The 16,121-nt window shown below is 58.5% G+C and overlaps 1 protein-coding gene across 4 annotated transcripts; it reads left to right on the top strand.

Annotated features, from left to right (window-relative positions):
* Positions 1-1,950: 1,950 nt before the first annotated feature.
* AMPD2 (adenosine monophosphate deaminase 2) lies at positions 1,951-13,615 on the top strand. 4 transcript variants are annotated; one of them, XM_012648528.1, is made up of 18 exons: positions 1,951-2,386; positions 7,266-7,396; positions 7,628-7,758; positions 8,147-8,215; positions 8,302-8,413; positions 8,690-8,876; positions 9,114-9,255; positions 9,365-9,454; positions 9,709-9,838; positions 10,019-10,213; positions 10,292-10,423; positions 10,570-10,733; positions 11,034-11,160; positions 11,354-11,517; positions 11,828-11,948; positions 12,263-12,436; positions 12,599-12,709; positions 12,864-13,615. In XM_012648528.1, exons 1-18 carry the CDS (start codon positions 2,377-2,379, stop codon positions 13,071-13,073), a joined length of 2,400 nt encoding a protein of 799 aa, XP_012503982.1. In that variant the 5' UTR covers positions 1,951-2,376; the 3' UTR covers positions 13,074-13,615. The 4 variants fall into 4 exon arrangements, 3 of the variants coding, with proteins under 3 accessions (XP_012503982.1, XP_012503981.1, XP_012503983.1); XM_012648527.1 differs by lacking the exon at positions 1,951-2,386 and adding an exon at positions 2,771-3,323; XR_001137668.1 differs by lacking the exons at positions 1,951-2,386; positions 11,828-11,948 and adding an exon at positions 2,771-3,323.
* Positions 13,616-16,121: the final 2,506 nt, after the last annotated feature.

Here is a 16,121-nt window from a genome sequence, read left to right as displayed (position 1 = left end):
AAAAAAAAAAAAAGAACAGTTTATGTTTGAGTCTGGGTTTAAGACTTGGAGAGCCTGAGGTTGGGGGCCTGTGGAGGCAATTACAGATTTTTACAGGCTTTTGTTGATTTCTATGCCCTTAATTATAAAAATAATGGATATGTACTGTAATTAATTTTTTAAATGCAGATAAAGAAGAATAATATCTGTAATTCTACCACTTACAGATAATTATTTGTAAACTTTTGGGTGTGTTTCTTTCCTATGAGTATATATCACATAATTAGGACTACACTGTATGTACAGTTTTTTTACATCCAGCCTTTCACTTAACTTTATATTGTAAACATTTCCACATTATTAAAAATTCTCCAAGAACAATTCTTAATGGCTATATTTCATTGTATGCAAATGACATAATTTAAACAGTCTCCACTGTTGGACCTTCAAGTTTCTAACCTTTCTATGTGATAAACATTACAGTGATGAATAACTTTGTGCACACATTTTTCTGGCAGCTTTCCTTAAAAGAACAATTTCCTGAAAGTTGATTACTGTGTTAAATAAATAATAAGAACCCTTTAGAAACTCTTATTACATGTTACCAAATGGCTTTCAAAAAGATTGTATCAATGTTTATGGTCACCAATACTCTATGTGTGTGTGTGTGTGTGTGTTGTGTCATGTCCCATCTCACTAACTACACCCTTGCCTGTGTTAGGACATTTTTCTCAGTCTTTGCGATTTCGATAGGTAAACATGGTATCTCCTCGTTCTCTTTTTAGTTTTAGTAGATTCTTTGTGAGGGGAACTTCCCCCGCCCCACCACAATGTTTACGGAGGCCAAGGGTTTTTAAGTTTGTTTGGGGTGAGGAGCAGTAGACAGGGGATCAATGGAGGTGATACCACACGCAGGTAGAGATTAGGGTTCAGGGTCCAGAATCCAGCCTTGGGGAGAGAAGAGGGAGGCAGAGTTTGGGAAGGAACTCTGCTGTGGCGGTTGGGAGAACTGGGAGGAGCTGGACAAACAGCATTAGAACAACTGGGTGTGGGGGCCAAAGGGCTCCCACAACCGGGAGAATAGGGAAGAGATTCATTGCTGCTAATGCACTTAATTATATTCAGTGAAGTCTCAGGGACTTCCCTCCACAAGTTCCCTTTAGGTTGGATTCTCTACCCCTTGGGAGTGGGGATGCTGGTAGGCTAGGGTGTCTGCAGTCCCCCAAACAGCCCAACTCCATTTCTTTACATGCTGCAAGGTGAATCACCCTGTGAATGTCAACAGGGAACAAAGGCCAAGGCCAAAGCAATGATAATATGGGAACACTGAGTAGTAACTACAGGCCAGGCACAGTTCTAAGTACTTAACTTATGTTAGCTCATTTAACAACTACCATATAAAGCAGGTACTCTTACACTCATTTTACAGAGGAAATAGGAGCACAGAGAAGTAAATTGCCCAATATCAGAAATTAGGTGGAGGAGTCTGGATTTGAACCTAGACATTCTGGCTACAGAATTTAAGCTCTTAACCACCAAATACAGAAATTAATGTGGGAAGGGGAGCCAGAATTGCAGAGCACACCCTGCCTACCTAGGGCAGCCAGAAGAAAACAGATGACCTAGGTGACAATGCAGGGGCAGGACTTCTGCCTAAAATGAGTTCTGGGACAGTAACAGCCCCCTTTTATTTGGCCCTGACTTCGTGCCAGGGACTGTGCAAAGGGACTTTACGTTCAATCTTCACAATAACTCTTTTGGGTGAGGCACTGTCATTACCCCATCCCATCTTACTGATGAGGAAGCTGAAGAAGCACAAACCTTGCCCAAGACCCAGGGTCCGGCGGGGCAGACCGTGGTGTGGAGGGTGCCCTCGTGGCGCCAGGAAAGAGAAAAAATGGCGAGGCGGGGCCGGCGCGGCGGGGCGGGCGCGAGCGGGGGCGGGGCCACGGACCGGCGGGCTTGGGGCTGCAGACTGGCGTGGCGTCGGCGAGAGTTTGGTAGGGTCGCACCTGTTGCGTGACTCCCCCGCAATCCAGCCGCGGGACTCCGACCCTGAATACGCAGGCAGTGTTGAGAGAAGCCCACACGAGTTCCGGATCCCGCTCCCTGGGGAGCACGTGGCTTGTCCGCATCTAGAGTGCGGGGCTGGGGCTCGGGACGCCGGGGTCTCCTGAGGCCAGTCTGGCCGCCGAGGACAGCAGGGTCCGTCTCCAGTCAGCTGGCAATTTTGAAAGATTGCTGCACCTCCCCCATCTCGGTGCCAGGGCAGGGGCCCTTGAAGCGACTTGGCGGGGGTCTGTGCCCCAGCCCCCCTCCTCTCCCTCAGGACCCGGCTTCCCGGCTCTGCAGACCCTCCTGGGCGCCGTCCCCGGGGGCCCTTGAGACTCAGGCATCATGGCCTCAGGTGAGTGTGCTCGCGTGGTCTCTGGGACAGAGAAGTGCTATGGCCAGGATGACAACAGGGTGGGGGTCCCAGCACAGCCTGCAGGTCCTAGGGAAGGCGGCCACCTCCTCCTGGAAGGGCCTGGGGAAGCAGAGCCTGAGTGTGCAAAGACAGACGGAAAAGTCTAGGATGTCTTTCCCAGACCCCGAGCCAAGCCCCTGCCTCCTGGCCTTCCTGCCTTCCTAGGAGGCAGCTTCTGCTGGACAGTGGAATTTTCCCAAGACAGGTCCCTCCCTCCTGGGCTGAGATTCTCAGTTCTACCCCCTCCAACCAGAGCTAGGCCACCCCTGGGGTCAGATGGAAAAGAAAAAAAGGGGGCTCTGCCCCAGAGTACCCCTACTCTGAGAGGAGTGTGTTCTGAGCTTAGAGGCATTCACTGCTGGATTCCTGTTTACTGTTATTTTTTTCCTCCCAGGCTAAGTTAGCCTGGACTTTGGCTCCCTTGGCCTGGAGTGCTGGCGAGGGGTGAGGGTTTCTGAGAGGGTTAGTGGAGGGCTAGGGGCTGGTCCTTCTCCATCTTGTTTTCTCTCCCTCGGCCCCCTCCCCAGGCCCAGCCACCGTCAGTCACGTCACTCCAGGGATGGCGGAGGGAGGTGAGGGATAAGGGGCAGGGATGAGGCCCCACTCTTGAGGTTGCCTAGACAACCTGGGAAATCGTCGCCAGGGCCTCTTCCGCCTGCGGGGCGCTGCTTCCTGCATCAGTCACTCCCGCTGGGGGCGGGGCGGAGGAAGGGGTTGGATGTGGCAGAGCCAGTCCCCAGCCAGTGCCGCTCAGACTCCCCCGCTAGCACTGCTGCGGCCCCAGCCATGGCATCCTATCCATCTGGCCCCGGCAAGCCCAACACCAAATATCCCTTTAAGAAGCGGGCCAGCCTGCAGGCCTCCATTGCAATTCCAGGTGAGTGTGTGCTTGCCGGCCTCAGACACGGGCTCTGTCCCACCACCCCTCGCCCAGGCCACTGGTCCCCCAGAGAGGGGGGCCTCTTCTCCAGCGTCCTATCTGAGGTGGTGCTCCTCGACCTCAGTGCCAGGGGCTGAGCTTGGAGGTGGGGTTGGGGGAAGGGAGGTGGGGGGTGACTGAGGTTTCTATGTCAGGGATGCTGTCCTCTGTAACAAGGAGTAGGTGTGGGTGTGGGTGCAGCAAGAGGTGTGTATGCACACGTGTCAGCGTGTGCATGTGCTAAGACTGCTATAAAGCGTGTGTGAATGGAGCGGGGGTGTGTGGGACTGGCTGCTTTGTGGACTGGCCACTCAGACTGGCGCCTGTGCCTTTACCAGACAGACTCAGGCTGTTCTCTTGTGGCTAGTTCCTCTTTCCAGGATCCCGGAACTAGATCCCCCTCACCGGTGGTCTGGGCACACCCATTGCTGGCTGGCATCCCAGAGCTGGGGGCTCTACCGTATCTGTCGTTTGCTGTTTGCTCGCTGTGTGGAGGATCGGGCTGGGCTGCTGCCTGCACTGTGTGTGCTCCTGCACCCTTTGGTTCGGCTCCCGCTCTAGTAGGCATCGCTGCACCATTTGGAGCCGGCAGCCCGGTGCGGCAGTGCCTGTCTCGGTGAGGGCTCAGCTGCCTCCGCTGCCTCGGCTGCCTGGGTCTGTGCTTGCAGAGGGATGTCTGCCTGCCGTCTGCTGCCTTGTGGCTAAGGAAAGACCCTCTCCACTTTGGTGACCAGGTCATGCCAACAGAGTCCCCCCACCCCTCCCACAGCTCTGGATAACAATAGTCTGATCATCCACCTCCTGTATTTTCTTGTGCCATCGAAGATGCCTGGTGCAAGGTCTGTACTGTCCTGAGAGTGTTCTCTGTGCCCAGAAAGTGTGTCCCTTGTGGCCAGATCTGCACCAGTAGCCCTATTGCTGAACCAGAGACCTTTGGGTGGTCAGATGGTGTGAGCATCTCATATTCGTGGGTGACGGCCTTGGGCACTCCCTGCCTACAGAGGCAGTCCTGGTAGTGAGCGAGGGGGCTCTTGGCCAAGAGGGTATATGGGAGTGGTGGTCAGAACCTTGCAGTTGGTGGGCGTGGAGTTAGTGGAGTTGGCTTTTGGACAACTCCTCCTGTGTGAGTGTGGGCTATGTGTGTGTTGGTGCTGTAGCTGGGAACCTCCAGCGCAGGCCCTGGGAGAAGGGACCAGCAGGCAGCTGAGTCTTCTAGGCCTGGCCTCAGAGAGCATGGAGGTCACTGCCTGTTTGTCATCTCCACTGAGCCTTCTGCAGCCTTGTGCGGTGGCCTGGCAGGCTAGCTGCTGGAACCTGTCCTGCTCACCCCAGCATTGCTGTGGATGGAGGCCCCAGGCCACCCTGCTGGTGGGGGCGGGTGGGGGGGCGCTGGTGGTTGCAATTTGGGTCTTTGACTCAGCTCCTGCTGAACCCATACAAAGCAGCCATGGAGGTCTGTGGTCTGGGGCCATACGTAGAGAGGAGGTGTGTAGGATCAGGGTTCTTGGGCAAGAAAAGACCTTACTACTGGAGGAGAGGCAGGTATCCCTCTTTTTTTCCTCTTCTTACTTTGTCCTTTTCCAAGGAAGAGATACATCATCCTCATCTCCGCCCCCGCCAAGTTCTCTTCGCTGTCCTTCACTGCTCAGTTGCCTTGGCCCTGCACTGGCCAAGAACCTCCCAGCCTCCTCCAGGAGTGAGACTCCATGTGGGAAGTGTTTTGAGGGTCCCAGGAGTCCATAGTTGTAGACTTTCACCTCTGCACAGAGGCTGGTGTTTCACAGAACACTTGTAGAGCACTCAATCTCTGTGAGTGTTGGGGCAGCTGTGGCGAGACAGGGTTCAGACCCTTTATCACCGCGGTTGTAGACTCAAAGCCTCTCAGAGGTAGGTAGGGACTTGCCAGTAAGTGGGAAGAGTCAGACTCAAGTCCTCCAAATTCTAGATCCTCTTTTCCTAAACCTCTCCTTCTGGACAGTTTGTCCTGTCCCTGAACGTAGGCCTGGAATAGGGTTGGAGGTCTGAGCAGCTGGGCAGCTGGGAAGCCTCAGTAACTGGCCCCTACACAGACTGGGCCCCTTCCCCAGCTGACAGCCAGCTCCTCTCCCCAGCAAGGCCTTGTCTCTCCCAAGGGACCCCACAAGCGGGGCCAGAGGACAGCGGTGAGCAGCAAGGCCCCTGGGCAGGGGGAGCTGGCCTGGGCAGCTGGGCTCAGAGATGAGGGCTGCCCCCCCTCCCTTTTCTCCCCTCCTACCCTCTGGCCGGCCAGGCCCTGCCTACCCACTGTCCCCTAGAGCAGTGGATTTTAAGGAAGCTTGGCCCCTCCCTGCCTGCCTGCCCTTCCCAATCAGCCTACCCTGTTTCTCCCCCTTGGGATCCCTGCATTCGGCTGGGCCCTCCCTGGCACTGTGGAGGTTAAGGCCTTGTCAGTTCTGGAGTTCGTCTTACCTCCCGACTCTGATGCTCCTTCCCTTGATTTCTGGGCTCCTTTGCACTCCCCCAGCCCCCTGCTCGTAGCCATCCCAGGGTCTCCCCTGCTCACAGCTGCACTTGGTACAGCCCGTGCGGCCCCGGGGGACTGGCTGCAGCTTCACTCGGCAAACAGGCAGGCAAGGGGCACGAGGCTGCTGACCGGAGCCGCCTGAACTCTGTAGGTAGGGTCCAGGCAGGGACCAGGCTGAGCAGGGGGCTAGGTCCTATGTCTGGGGCAGGTACCGTCCTCCTCCCTTCGTCCAGCCTTGGGACCAGACCTGGAGTACGGGGAAACCAGCACAGAGACTTTAAGGCAGGCTACCTAGGCAGAGCCTTCAGCCCTTCCCCAAGCCAGGGTGGAGAGGGCAAAGGAGGGTGCTGGAGGGGAGCACCCCCACAGCTGGCTGGGAGAGCCAAGCTTCCCGCTGGGGAGGCTGTCCTGAGCCCAGGGAGGGTCCTCTGGGGGTGGGCTGGGGCTCAGGCAGCCCCTGTAGACCGGCAGCCTCAAGGTCTTCAGTGGCAGCCTCCTGGCGGTGCAGATGAGGAGTCCCGTCCTTGATGGAGAAAGACCCCTGGCTCTGAGAACGCCCTTCCCCAGGGCCTCTGGCTCAGATCCTGGGGCCTCCAAGTGGCGCAGACTGTTTGTGGCAGCTCCCTTTGGAGGGGCAGCCAGCAGTGGGAGGGGCGGGCCAGAGCCAGGCCACTTCTTGGCAGCCCCGGGGTCCTCGGGGAGAGGCAGGCCTCTAGGGAGGAGGTGGGGCTCCCTGCCAACCAGGTCCTCCACTGACTCTCCTCCTCTCCCCTTGAGGGCCGGTCCCCTGGTAAGAGCTGAGGGCCGCCGTGGCTTTCCCTGTGCTCCGTAGGTCTGGGACGCCAGGTGCCCTGCCCTGCCCTGCCCCTCCGAGTGGAGGATCTGCTCGTCCTGGGGCAGGTCTGATCCCGGATCGCCTGCTCCGAGAGCTGTGGGCTGGGGTCCTTGGTGTGGCCGCTTAGTCTTTAAGAGCGTCTGGTGTGTGTCTGTGTGCACGTTTGTGTGTTTCTGTGAGCGTGCATGTGTCTGTGCACGTATGTGCGTGTGTGCACACGGACGGATGAGCGCCTGCTCTGGGAGGCAGTCACTTGAAGGTGGCCTGAGGGAGCAGGCCCTAGCGCGGGGTTCTTCTCTGTTGCGTGAATAAATCCACTCGTTCTAGGGGCAGACTCAGGACCCCCACCTGCGAGCCTGGAATGGGGGAGGGGTCCCTGTGTTAGACATGGGGGTGAGGTCCTTTAGGAGTCACACACAGGCTCACTCCTCAGCCTCTGAGGAGGGACTGCCCACTTTCCAGGCCCTGGGCTCTTTGGGGAGCTGGCCTGGGGCAAGTGGGGGCCCAGGGCTTCCAGGGGCTGCCCCTCCACCCTTTGACCCTGGCATCACTGTCTCTGCAGAGGCTCGGGGTGGTCTGGGGGCCCCTCCGCTGCAGTCTGCCCGATCTCTGCCGGGCCCCGCCCCCTGCCTCAAGCACTTCCCGCTCGACCTGCGCACGTCTATGGATGGCAAATGCAAGGAGATCGCCGAGGTATCGCCGGGCACCACCTGCACCCCTCACCCCGTGTCCTCATGCCCTGCCTCTGCTCCCCATGCCCCTCCACCCCGCTGTCCCCTGGCCTCATGCTTGGCTGTCTCTTGATCCTCAGCCTCTCCCACGTACCCCCAGGTCCTGCCGCCCTCACCCTATCCCCAGACTCTGCAGGAGAGGGCCCAGGGGCTGAGAGCTAGTCCACAATGACCCTTCCTTCCCTCCCACCAGGAGCTGTTCAGCCGCTCGCTGGCTGAGAGTGAGCTCCGTAGTGCCCCATATGAGTTCCCCGAGGAGAGCCCCATTGAGCAGCTGGAGGAGCGGCGGCAGCGGCTGGAGCGGCAGATCAGCCAGGATGTCAAGTGAGCCGGGCCCTGGAGCCGAGGGCACACACTGTGGTCTGCTCAGCATCCCTCTGCCTCCGTCTGGACCCTTTCAGAGCCCCTTCCCTGTCCCCTTTCCTCTCCTGTCCTCCCTTTGGGGTCCACACGGGGTGGCAGCATAGAGTGTGGGCTTCAGAGACAGGCTGCTGGGTTCTGGTTCTGTCTCCCATCCACTGATGTGGCCTGGAACATTTTGCTTAACTTCTGGGTCTGCTTTCTCATCTCTAAAGTGGGGTAAGAACAGCACAGGGTTCTACAGCTCTGCCCGTGAGATCACGTGGCAACACGTGCACAGCACCTAGCACCGTGCCGGGACCTGGGAGCAAGGGCCATCCCTCGTGATCTGCCTGACCTCTCACCCCTCTAGGCTGGAGCCAGACATCCTGCTTAGGGCCAAGCAAGATTTCCTGAAGACGGACAGTGACTCGGACCTACAGTGAGGAGGGCAGAGGGGTACCAGGGATGTGGAGCTGGGGCCTGCCTGCTGCTGGCTCCAACCTCCCCCCGTCCCCTCCCATGCAGGCTCTACAAGGAGCAGGGCGAGGGGCAGGGTGACAGGGGCCTGCGGGAGCGTGACGTGGTGCTGGAACGGGAGTTTCAGCGGGTCACCATCTCCGGGGAGGAGAAGTGTGGGGTGAGTGTGGGGCAGGACCTTGGGTCCCCGTTCGTTACTCAGTGTCCCAGGGGGGAGCTGAGTGAGGGGCTGCTGGAGAGGGTGGTTCTCCTTCCCCAGCAGCTGAAGGTCAGAGGGTTTGCTTGATGTGCTGGGACCAGAGTGGTCCGAGTGTTGTGGGGTCCGAGCCTGTGGGAGGTGAGGGTAGCTTGGGATCTTGGGTACGGCCCCAGGAAGGAGGTGAGAGTGAGCCTGAGCCTGAGACTGAGGAGAGTGATCACGTGTCCTTGTCTCCAGGTGCCGTTCACAGACCTGCTGGACGCAGCCAAGAGTGTGGTGCGAGCACTCTTCATCCGGGAGAAGTACATGGCCCTGTCGCTGCAGAGCTTCTGCCCCACCACCCGCCGCTACCTGCAGCAGCTGGCCGAGAAGCCTCTGGAGACACGGACCTATGACCAGGGCCCCGACACCCCCGTGTCTGCTGGTGGGACCCCCCTCCCTGCCCCGCCCCAAGAGCCCTGGGCTCTGGGACTCCCTGAGCGTGGGGCCTGGGCATCTCCGCCCTGCCTGCCTCTGCCCACACGCAGCCTCTTGGTGCCCAGGGGTGGAGGTCAAGTCAGGAGCTGCCTACCCTGCTGGGGTCTTTGACATCTCTCACCCTCTTCGGGAGCCCCTGCCTGGAAGAGCCCAGGCCCTGACTCCACCCTCCCTACCCCTGCAGATGCCCCGGTGCACCCCCCTGCGCTGGAGCAGCACCCATATGAGCACTGTGAGCCAAGCACTATGCCTGGAGACCTGGGCTTGGGTCTGCGCATGGTGCGGGGCGTGGTGCACGTCTACACCTGCAGGCAGGCCGATGAGCGGTAAGAGGGGTATTATGTGCCGGGGGATACTCTGTGGGAGGCTGTAGTGGCTGGAGAGGGGCCGCCGGGCCTGGCATGCCCTCCTCACCCAAGCTCCCCTCCGTGCCAGTTGCTCAGAGGTGGAGCTGCCGTACCCCGACCTGCAGGAATTTGTGGCCGACGTCAATGTGCTGATGGCCCTGATTATCAATGGCCCCATGTGAGTCCTCTCTCGTCCCAGACAGTCAGCTCGCCTCCCAGCCCAGATTCTCCAGCCCCAGCTCTGCGCCAGCCCCTGTCACCTGGTGTCTTGCCCCTCTCTAGTCACGGAGCGCTAGACTTTCCTTTAGTCTGTTGCCCTCCTGGCAGCCTTCCTCCCACACCCTCCCACCTCCTCCCTCCACTCTGCTCCCAGGCCCTCCCCGGGTGCTCCCTTGAGGGCCTGAGTCCCTGCCATGTTCTCCTCGTGCCCAGAAAGTCATTCTGCTACCGCCGGCTGCAGTACCTGAGCTCCAAGTTCCAGATGCACGTGCTGCTCAATGAGATGAAGGAGCTGGCTGCCCAGAAGAAAGTGCCACACCGAGATTTCTACAACATCCGCAAGGTGGGCCCTCACTCCCCACCCTGTGGCCCTCTCTGTGTCCTGACCCTGCTCCTCTGCCCAGCCTCCCCCTCAAGGGCTTGGGCCCCCCAACCCAGCATCCAGAATGGAGTGTCCTCTCCCATCCCGCTGCCCTGGCCCTCCCGGCCTCTGGCGGACCAGCAGTGCCCTGTTCCACCCCAGGTGGACACCCACATCCATGCCTCATCCTGCATGAACCAGAAGCATTTGCTGCGCTTCATCAAGCGGGCGATGAAGCGGCACCTGGATGAGATCGTGCACGTGGAGCAGGGCCGCGAGCAGACGCTGCGGGAGGTCTTCGAGAGCATGCATCTCACTGCCTACGACCTCAGTGTGGACACGCTCGACGTGCACGCGGTCTGTCCCAGTCGCACGGGCTGAGGGGCTGGGTCAGGCCAGGGATTGGGGTGACCTGGGCCTGCCCATCTTCTCCAGGACAGGAACACCTTCCATCGCTTCGACAAGTTCAATGCCAAATACAACCCTATTGGGGAGTCTGTCCTCCGAGAGATCTTCATCAAGACCGACAACAGGGTTTCTGGGAAGTACTTTGCTCACATCATCAAGGTAAGGAGGCAGCCCTCGGCTACTGAGCCACGTGACCTGGGCATCTGGGGGGCTGTTGGGCAGGGGTCGTTTGGGGTAAGAGGCCTGAAGAGGTCTGACTGAGCACACGTGGTGGGTGCAAGAATATCTGCTCCCCATGTGTCTAGGAGGTGATGTCGGACCTGGAGGAGAGCAAATACCAGAACGCGGAGCTGCGGCTCTCCATCTACGGGCGCTCGAGGGATGAGTGGGACAAGCTGGCACGCTGGGCTGTCACGCACCGCGTGCACTCTCCCAATGTGCGCTGGCTCGTGCAGGTGCCGCGCCTCTTGTGAGTGTCCCTTGGAGTGGAAGGGAGTATGGGGGGCCGTGTTCAAGGGGCCAGGGCCTGCCTCCTGCCCTCCTGAGGTGGCTGAACTTCCCTGACCCCAACAAGCCCTCTGAGTGCAAGGAGGGGCTGCTGGTTCCACCCACGGTCTGTTCAGCCCAGCCCACCCTGGTGTCCTCACTTTCCCAGTGTGGCTTAAGTGTCCTTCTGTGCTTTGGGGCCGAGCTCTGACCCTTACTGGCCTGCTGAGTTTCCTCTCGCTGGCTCTGACCTGCACGTGCCTGTGTGCCGTCTCGCCTGCAGTGACGTGTACCGTACCAAGGGCCAGCTGGCCAACTTCCAGGAGATGCTGGAGAACATCTTCCTGCCTCTGTTTGAGGCCACTGTGCACCCTGCCAGCCACCCGGAACTACACCTTTTCTTGGAGCACGTGAGCAGGCAGCATAGGGCTGGGTATGGGGAGGACGGCCAGCTTCGGTGGTGTCTGTTCGTGCACGTGGACCACCCGGAACTACACCTTTTCTTGGAGCACGTGAGCAGGCAGCATAGGGCTGGGTATGGGGAGGACGGCCAGCCTCAGCCCCAGGTGCAATTCTGGGCCTGATCACAGGGTTCTGTGCCAGGTGGATGGTTTTGACAGCGTGGATGATGAGTCCAAGCCCGAGAACCATGTCTTCAACCTGGAGAGCCCCCTCCCTGAGGCTTGGGTGGAGGAGGACAACCCACCCTATGCCTACTACCTGTACTACACCTTCGCCAACATGGCCACGTTGAACCACCTGCGCAGGTGCCTGCTCCACCCAGTGCTGAACCCCTGTGCGCCACGTGGTCTCTCACCCAGCAAACCTCGCTCTGGGTGCCCTTGGCGGGGGCCGCCAGAGCCTTGACCCACCTGGTGCCCCATGCTTGGGCTGGATGGGTTCCTTCTCTGCCCTCAGGGCCCCTCCCCTTAGCCCTCACAGCCAGGAATGCACCCCTGCTCCCCTTGTCCCAGGCCCACACAGTCCCTGCCTGGAGGCCACGCGTGTGCTGGGCTGGGGTTCAGGAGCTCCAGTGAGCCCAGGCTCAGGAGCTGACCCTGTCTTCATGCCCCCTAGGCAGAGGGGCTTCCACACGTTTGTGCTGAGGCCACACTGCGGGGAGGCTGGGCCCATCCACCACCTGGTGTCAGCTTTCATGCTGGCTGAGAACATCTCCCACGGGCTGCTTCTGCGCAAGGTCAGGGTCTGCACCTCCAGCCTCCCCTCCCAGTTGTTCACCTTCCTCTGAACCATTGGCCTTCCAGTGACCGACCCTCCTCCCACCCAGTCCCCAGACTGGACTCCGCCTTCCCAGTGTAATTAACCCTCCCCACCCCGGCCTCCAGACTGGGCCTCAACTTGGACTCTGGCTGCAACTCACCCTTCGCACGTCGGGCCCAGCTTGGATTCCCCTCCCCCTGCCCACTGCTGTGGCCTGGACACCCCAGGACCAGATGCCCTCCCTGTCTCCAGGCCACCCGACAAATCTCTTCCTCCCTGTCGCCTGTGCAGGCCCCAGTCTTGCAGTACCTGTATTACCTGGCCCAGATCGGCATCGCCATGTCCCCTCTCAGCAACAACAGCCTCTTCCTCAGCTACCACCGGAACCCGCTACCCGAGTACCTGTCCCGCGGCCTCATGGTCTCCCTGTCCACCGACGATCCCCTGCAGTTCCACTTTACCAAGGTCAGAGTCCGGCAGGCAGCCAGGCAGGCCGTGTCCTCGGACACTGGGGTCGGTTCGGGCTGGTGCTGCCCCCTGCTGGTGGAGTGCAGCGAGTGGCGAGGCCCACAGGGGAGCGGGTGCAGGGCCGGGGCCCGCCTGCCTGAGGGAGCCTGGCCTGTGCAGGAGCCGCTGATGGAGGAGTACAGCATCGCCACCCAGGTGTGGAAGCTGAGCTCCTGCGACATGTGTGAGCTGGCCCGCAACAGTGTGCTCATGAGCGGCTTCTCCCACAAGGTACGATACTGTCCTGCCTGGCTGCACCTTGGGATCGCGTCTCTCCTCCTCTCCTCTGCGTTCGAGTCCTGGCCCTGGCCCTGGGTTGGTCCGGAGTGAGGCAGGGCCACCCAGGGCTGGGTGCAGCTCCGCCTGTTAACCCCACTTCCTGCAGGTAAAGAGCCATTGGCTGGGACCCAACTACACCAAGGAAGGCCCCGAGGGAAATGACATCCGGCGCACCAACGTGCCAGACATACGCGTGGGCTACCGCCATGAGACCCTGTGCCAGGAGCTGGCGCTCATCACTCAGGCCGTCCAGAGCGAGATGCTGGAGACCATCCTGGAGGAGGCGGGTGTCGCCACAAGCCCAGGGCCTCAGTGAGCCTGGCCCACGCAGCGCCCACCACATCTCGGCACCTCAGCCATGTTTTGTTCTGAGAGCCCTCCCATCCTGTTGTAGTCTCTGCATGTCTCCATTCTTCTTTGTCTCTGTCTTGCATGTCTCTGACCCTGACCCTGTCCCTGTCCCTGACCCTGTCCCTGTCCCTGGGCCACCCCAGGGAAAGCAATGCCTGGGAATCTCCTTCACCATTGTCTTAGCTCAGGTGGCACCTGACAGCCGAGGTTTTGAGGGATAGCCTTGCTGGTGGCTCTACCCTAGGATCCTCAAAAGCCTGGCTGTCCTGTGGGCTTCTCCAGAGTCCACAGGGCCTGGGGATGGTCGTGGGGGGCTGGCCCCTCTAGTCTTTGGGGTCCTTCCTGGGCAAATGTGAGCTTTGGCTGGGGCTGAAGTTTAGGCCCCTGTCTCACGTGGCCAAGGAGCAGTCGGGTGGGGTGTGTACAGCGCTGCTGTGAGCATCAGCTCTGCGCTGGGTAGAGCTGGGCCGAGAGCTGGGTCACAGCCCTGGGCTGCCTGCCCGAGGGGGCGGACCGCCGTCTCCACCAAGTCACTGCCCGGCAGCCTCCTCCGTCCTTGCCCCAGCCCACGTGCTCCTCTGGTGTCAGCTTCCTGTGCCTCTGTGGAAGAGGACAGAGGCTCTGCGCTGTGTCCGGGGCCACTGCAGCCACAGGGTCCTGGATCTGCCACTAGCCTTGGGAGTAGTGTCCTAGTATGGCCCCGAGCTTTGAGCAGATGTGGATCCTGGCTGGCCCCAGGCCATGTTCTGGACTGAGACCTTTGCTGTGAACTGCAGTGTTTCATACGATCCGTCTTTCCTAGTGCATGAGAAATAAAGGTTATTTAAGTAATGAGGCAGGCGGGGTCTCCGTTGGGAGAAGGGAGGGCTGTGGTGGGGGTGGCTGTGGATGGAGGAACAGCCCATTCTGAGGGAGCCGCTGGGCTTCGGTGGTGTCTGTTCGTGCACGTGGAGACTGACAGAGGAGGCTGTGGGAGAGAGGAGATGCCCGCCAGGCCGCATCCAGCCTGCCCCTCTGGGGGCATACCTGGCCCCAGGTCTGTGGCACATCCTTGTCACACCAGCTTGGGGGATGGGGCCCCCTTCCCGCCTTGTACTTCCTCCCCACTTCCAGCCTCTTAGGGCACAGTCTGGTAGATACGAGAATATGCACTTACAGGCCAACCTGAGGTGAGTGGCTCTGAAACTCTGGACTTCTGGGGGTCTTGTTTAGAGTGCCCTTTCTGGGTCCTACCTTCGGCGATTCCCATTCAGGAAGTGGAAGGTGTGGCATAGGCATCTGCAAACTCCCGGGCAGAATCTGTCGCAAGGGGTTGAAACGATCCTGTGTCTTCCGAATCCAGCCTTGACTCTCAGCTTCTGACCCGTTTAATGCATCATTTCTGGAGGACCTCCTGGCGCAGCGGTTGCCGGCGTCTGTTGCCTAAGTAAAGAAGGAAAGCGGAATGTGCCCGGGCCGTGCAAGGTCCCGGGGAGGCGGGAGGTCCTGTCATTGCAGCTGCGGCTGTGCGGGGAGGACAGGCCTCCTCTGGCTGGCTGCCTCAGAAATCGTTAGCCGCGGAACAGCGTGCGCGGGTGCAATCGAGGGCCTGGGCAGAGCGGGAGCGGGAGCGGGAGCGGGAGGCTGGGCCGGGCCGGGCCGGCGGCTTCCTCCTGTGCTGTCGGCCGCTCCGCCCCAGCCCCGCGTCTCGGCAGGCGGGAGTGGCACCCGTACCTGGCCCCGTTCCGTGCCTGGCTGCCCTGGGCGAAAGCTCCCGTGCCTGCCTCCTGAGGGCCGCGGGCCAGGGCTGCTGGCCAAGACCCAGGGCCCTTGAGTTCCGGAAGACGTCTCTTGCCAATCCGTTGCAGCCATTCACGTGTCACAGAATCGAACGTCGGGGCTGGGAAGAGTGGGAGGCCGCACACCCTGGCTGACTCCGGTTGGGAAACAGGCTCAGGAGGCGAAAGTGGCCAGTGGCAGAGCCTGGACCGGAACTCAGTGTCCAGGGCTCCTGCACCTCACATGGCCTCGTCAGCCCAAGGGGTGATGCTTTTCAAGGGTGAGGGGAGCTAACTTTTCAAGGAGATGAATATATTTGGTAATATATGCAAGCTGTATCTTGTACAAGTAAGCAGGAGTAGATTTTTCTTTTTTTCTTTCCTTTTTCTTTTTCTTTTCTTTTTTTTTTTTGAGACAGGGTCTCACTCTGTTGTTGCCCAGGCTGGAGTGCCGTGGTGGGATCATAGCTCACTGCAGCCTGGAACTTCTGGGCTTTAAATGATCCTCTTGCCTCAGCCTCCTGAGTAGCTGAGACTATAGGTGTGTACCACCATGCCCAGCTAATTAAAAAAAATTTTTTTAGAGATGAGGTCTTGCTCTGTTGCACAGGCTGGTCTCAAACTCCTGGACTCAAGTAATCCTCCCACGTCGGCCTCCCAAAGCACTGGGATTAAGGTGTGAGCCAGATCTTTCTAGAAGGTCCCTGAAGGCAAGAACTGCCTGTCCCATTTGCCAGCACTTAGGACTCCGTATCTACTCATCGAATTTGTTATTTAATAGAATCCTTCATTCCATTTTCTTATCTCCTGTTTTTCACTGTGTGTGCTAAGGCCTAGCTCTAAGAATATTACAAATGTAAAGAGTTTTTTTAGCAAACTCTCCATGATTTATTTTTTAAACAACTTGCTTCTGGTTTTCCAGTTTCTTAGAAATTTCTCTTCAAACATTTATCAAGAGCAAATAAACAGTAAGGCCTTAAAATTTCCTCCTATATGAAAAGAAAATAATTTTCATTAAAGAAATTTGAGAAATATAAGAAAATGGGAAGAAGAAAAAAGCCCACTCATAATCTTTTTTTTTTTTTTTTTTTTTTTTTTGGTCTTCATAAATTCTTTTCCCACCCATTCATAATCTAATCTCCAAATATTTGCTGTATGCTTGAGATATATGTATATATTTTTAAAACATTTTATCTATATTTAGGTATTCCTTTCAGTTCTTTTAAAACATGGTATTTTTGAGTTAAGATCGCATA

This window comes from Propithecus coquereli, unplaced genomic scaffold (genome assembly GCF_000956105.1).
Source record: "Propithecus coquereli isolate 6110/MARCELLA unplaced genomic scaffold, Pcoq_1.0 Scaffold289, whole genome shotgun sequence".
Classification (NCBI taxonomy): Eukaryota; Metazoa; Chordata; class Mammalia; order Primates; family Indriidae; genus Propithecus; species Propithecus coquereli.
The sequence above is the reverse complement of the archived record's forward strand: the minus strand, read 5'-3'. Positions and strand labels throughout refer to the sequence as shown.